Genomic DNA, 3,000 nt, shown 5'->3' with positions numbered 1-3,000 from the left:
TTCTACTCGGTTAAATTCCTCAAACGTTTATTTACTTTTTAGATCATAAATCAATACTGATTATAATTTCCATTTTTTCCTTTAAAGGCATAATAATGTCTTTCAATTTAGTATCAGGTGCACCTATGCTCTAAGATGTCCTCACTTTCGATGTGTACTAGAAGATACTTTAAAAGTGTAAAGTTGAATTAAGTAGATCTACACATCTTGTGTAGCATAATGTACATAAAATACCACGTAAGAGGAGGTGAATTGTCATATAAGATGCTAATTGTCATATAAAACACTGCACATGATATAATTATCTGCTTATCTAATATTATATGATACATACATAAAATTAAAAAATGTATCTATTAATATAATTTAAATTAAATGTCACGATTATATATTATGACTTTTCTTTAAATCTATGTAAAACTTTCGAATATGCATGCATGTATCATGGATGGCAATTTTGCTGCAAGTAGATGCAGAAAATGAACCTCCTCTTATTCCAATCTTATTGGATAAACATGAACTCGACCCCTAGAAAACCCGCTGACCCATTGGTTGGAACGTTTGAGTCTCCGCCAAGTGGATGGAGCCACCTATATCAATGAGGGGTCAATTATATAATTTTTATTTAAAATTTTTTATTATTTACATAAATTAAACGTTAATTATTATGAATATTTATTTAATTTTATATATTTTTAAGCCATCTGAATTTATTCTATACATTCTTCGTTAAATTTCTAACTCCTGTTGTGCGGCTTCCACCGGCCCCGCCCACAGAGCCACGAAACCAAATACCGCAAATTTTATTAACCCCATAAAAGCAGTTTTCCCGCAAACCAGGAGCGCTTTAACGTGGGTCCATTAAAATGTGCTTGTGGGCCCTCATTTCTCCAGGATATGTGGCGATTCGACCGCACTCTGACAGTTTCACGTGCCCTTCACGCGCTTCATCCTTTCCATACTCTTTTGTTCTCACTTGCATGGCACCAATCCCCAATGTTCCCTATATCATCTCCACCTGTCTATTCTTTTCAGAATTCTCCATTAGCTCATTTCATTGTTTCTTTTGTTCATCATATCATAAAAAGCAAAAGCAGCTGCTCTTGGACTCTTTTGTAGAGGGAAACAAACAAAGTTTGAGACTTAAACCATGTTAATAATATGTTGTCAATGACTTACCAATAAGATTGTCACGTAAGATGTGGTGATTGGGTTGTGAAAGACACGTAACTAGAATGAGAGTGGGCGATGACATAGCAACTAGGTTATTTTATACTATATGATCTAATTGTAGATGGATTTATATTTTTTTAAAATTACCATAAGATGGTGGTGCATCCCCCTATTCCAAGAATGTGGAAAACTGGTTTTCAATGCAAACATATACTGCTATGCTTCCTATTTTAGACAAACCACTGCGGCCTCTAGTAATCCCACATGAGTATAATATAGTAATTAATAAACCGCCCAGGGGCTCATATAAAAGTCTCATGCATCTTTTAACTCATGAATATATAATTTTCCCTTCTCTCTATTTACTTTCCAATATAGCTAGCTCTAAGCTAAGTTGATTATTAGCCAAAATGCGTATGAGTTGCAATGGTTGTAGAGTTCTTCGAAAAGGGTGCAGTGAAAGTTGTAGCATCAGGCCTTGTCTTCAATGGATCAAAACCCCGGAGTCTCAGTCCAACGCCACTGTTTTCCTCGCTAAGTTTTATGGCCGTGCTGGCCTCATGAATCTCATCAACGCTGGCCCTCATCACCTCCGTCCTGGTATATGTATATTCATCTCTAGCTAATTATTTCCACCGTTTCAATGATGTTTGACTGATGTTTTCATTCTTTTAACATGCAGCAATATTTAGGTCGATGTTATATGAGGCTTGTGGCAGAATAGTGAACCCAATTTATGGATCAGTTGGGTTGTTATGGTCAGGGAATTGGCAGCTTTGTCAAAATGCAGTGGAGGCAGTACTCAAAGGAGCTCCAATTACTCCCATAGCTTCTGAAACTGCCGTAAACAACAACGGTCCTCCTTTGAAATTGCCTTACGACATTAGGCATATTAGCAAAGACGAAAACAACTCTACCAAGCCCAGCGATCTTCACCGGGTCAGGACCCGATGTCGATTCAAACGCTCAGGTAATAAGAAGACGAAAGAGGCAAAACCAAACCCGGTTTGTTCCGGGTCGGGTAAGGCTAACGGGTCAACGAGCCACGAGTCTTCGTTGAGTCACCAATCTGAAGCAGCAGCGGTGGCGGCGGCAAATTTGGAATGCGAAAGCCGGGAGATTGAGAGCTTGCAATCAACAGAAATGGCTGAAGCTGAAGATTCAGGTATGGCTAAAGAGGAAGAGGGCGAAATCGAATTGGAACTGACTTTGGGATTTTCATCATCGTTTGCAACTGCTCATGATCACCATATAAGGAAGGAAACTAAAGCTGTTTACTTGCTGGATGACGCTGGAGAATGTAAAATGAAGCTTGGCCTTCATTGATCACTAGTAGAGTAGTACTTCATTTTGCCTTTTGTTTGCTTTTTGCTTTATGTGAGAGTACATGTACAAATACCAACTCATATATATATAGCTCACCATTTGCAATTACATGTTTATTCTTGCGATTACAGTCTGAACAATAACAACAATATATTGTTTTAGAGTTTTTATTGAAGGTAAGGTAAGGTAAGGTTTTCACTAGAATAAAGTTTCTATATATATATATTTTGGATGAAAAAAATAAAGAAATTGCTCGCATCATATCAATCGGATTAGCAAGTTATCTCGTGTTATTTTAAAAATATGTTAAAAGTCAAAACTATTTATTAACATTTAGCATTCGGAGATAAGTAATGGGTGGATTTTTAACTGCAGGAATTAAAAAAAATTGAAATTAATTAAGAAAATCTTTTGAAATTTTTAATCAATCTAAAATTGTAATTATGATGTTCTTTCCGTCCAATTTAGTGGGACTATTGAAAGAACTACATATGAAAATGA

At 36.3% G+C, this 3,000-nt stretch overlaps 1 protein-coding gene across 1 annotated transcript; it reads left to right on the top strand.

The window, feature by feature from the left end:
- The first annotated feature begins 1,330 nt into the window (after positions 1 to 1,330).
- On the top strand, positions 1,331 to 2,607 carry LOC107860044 (LOB domain-containing protein 41). The gene is made up of 2 exons (XM_016705239.2): positions 1,331 to 1,773; positions 1,856 to 2,607. The coding sequence occupies exons 1-2, from the start codon at positions 1,584 to 1,586 to the stop codon at positions 2,497 to 2,499; spliced, it is 834 nt and encodes a 277-aa protein (XP_016560725.1). The 5' UTR covers positions 1,331 to 1,583; the 3' UTR covers positions 2,500 to 2,607.
- Positions 2,608 to 3,000: the final 393 nt, after the last annotated feature.

The sequence above is a fragment of the Capsicum annuum genome, chromosome 2, assembly GCF_002878395.1.
Source record: "Capsicum annuum cultivar UCD-10X-F1 chromosome 2, UCD10Xv1.1, whole genome shotgun sequence".
Taxonomy (NCBI): domain Eukaryota; kingdom Viridiplantae; phylum Streptophyta; class Magnoliopsida; order Solanales; family Solanaceae; genus Capsicum; species Capsicum annuum.
Note: the sequence above shows the minus strand (reverse complement) of the source record. Positions and strands in the feature narration are given on the sequence as shown.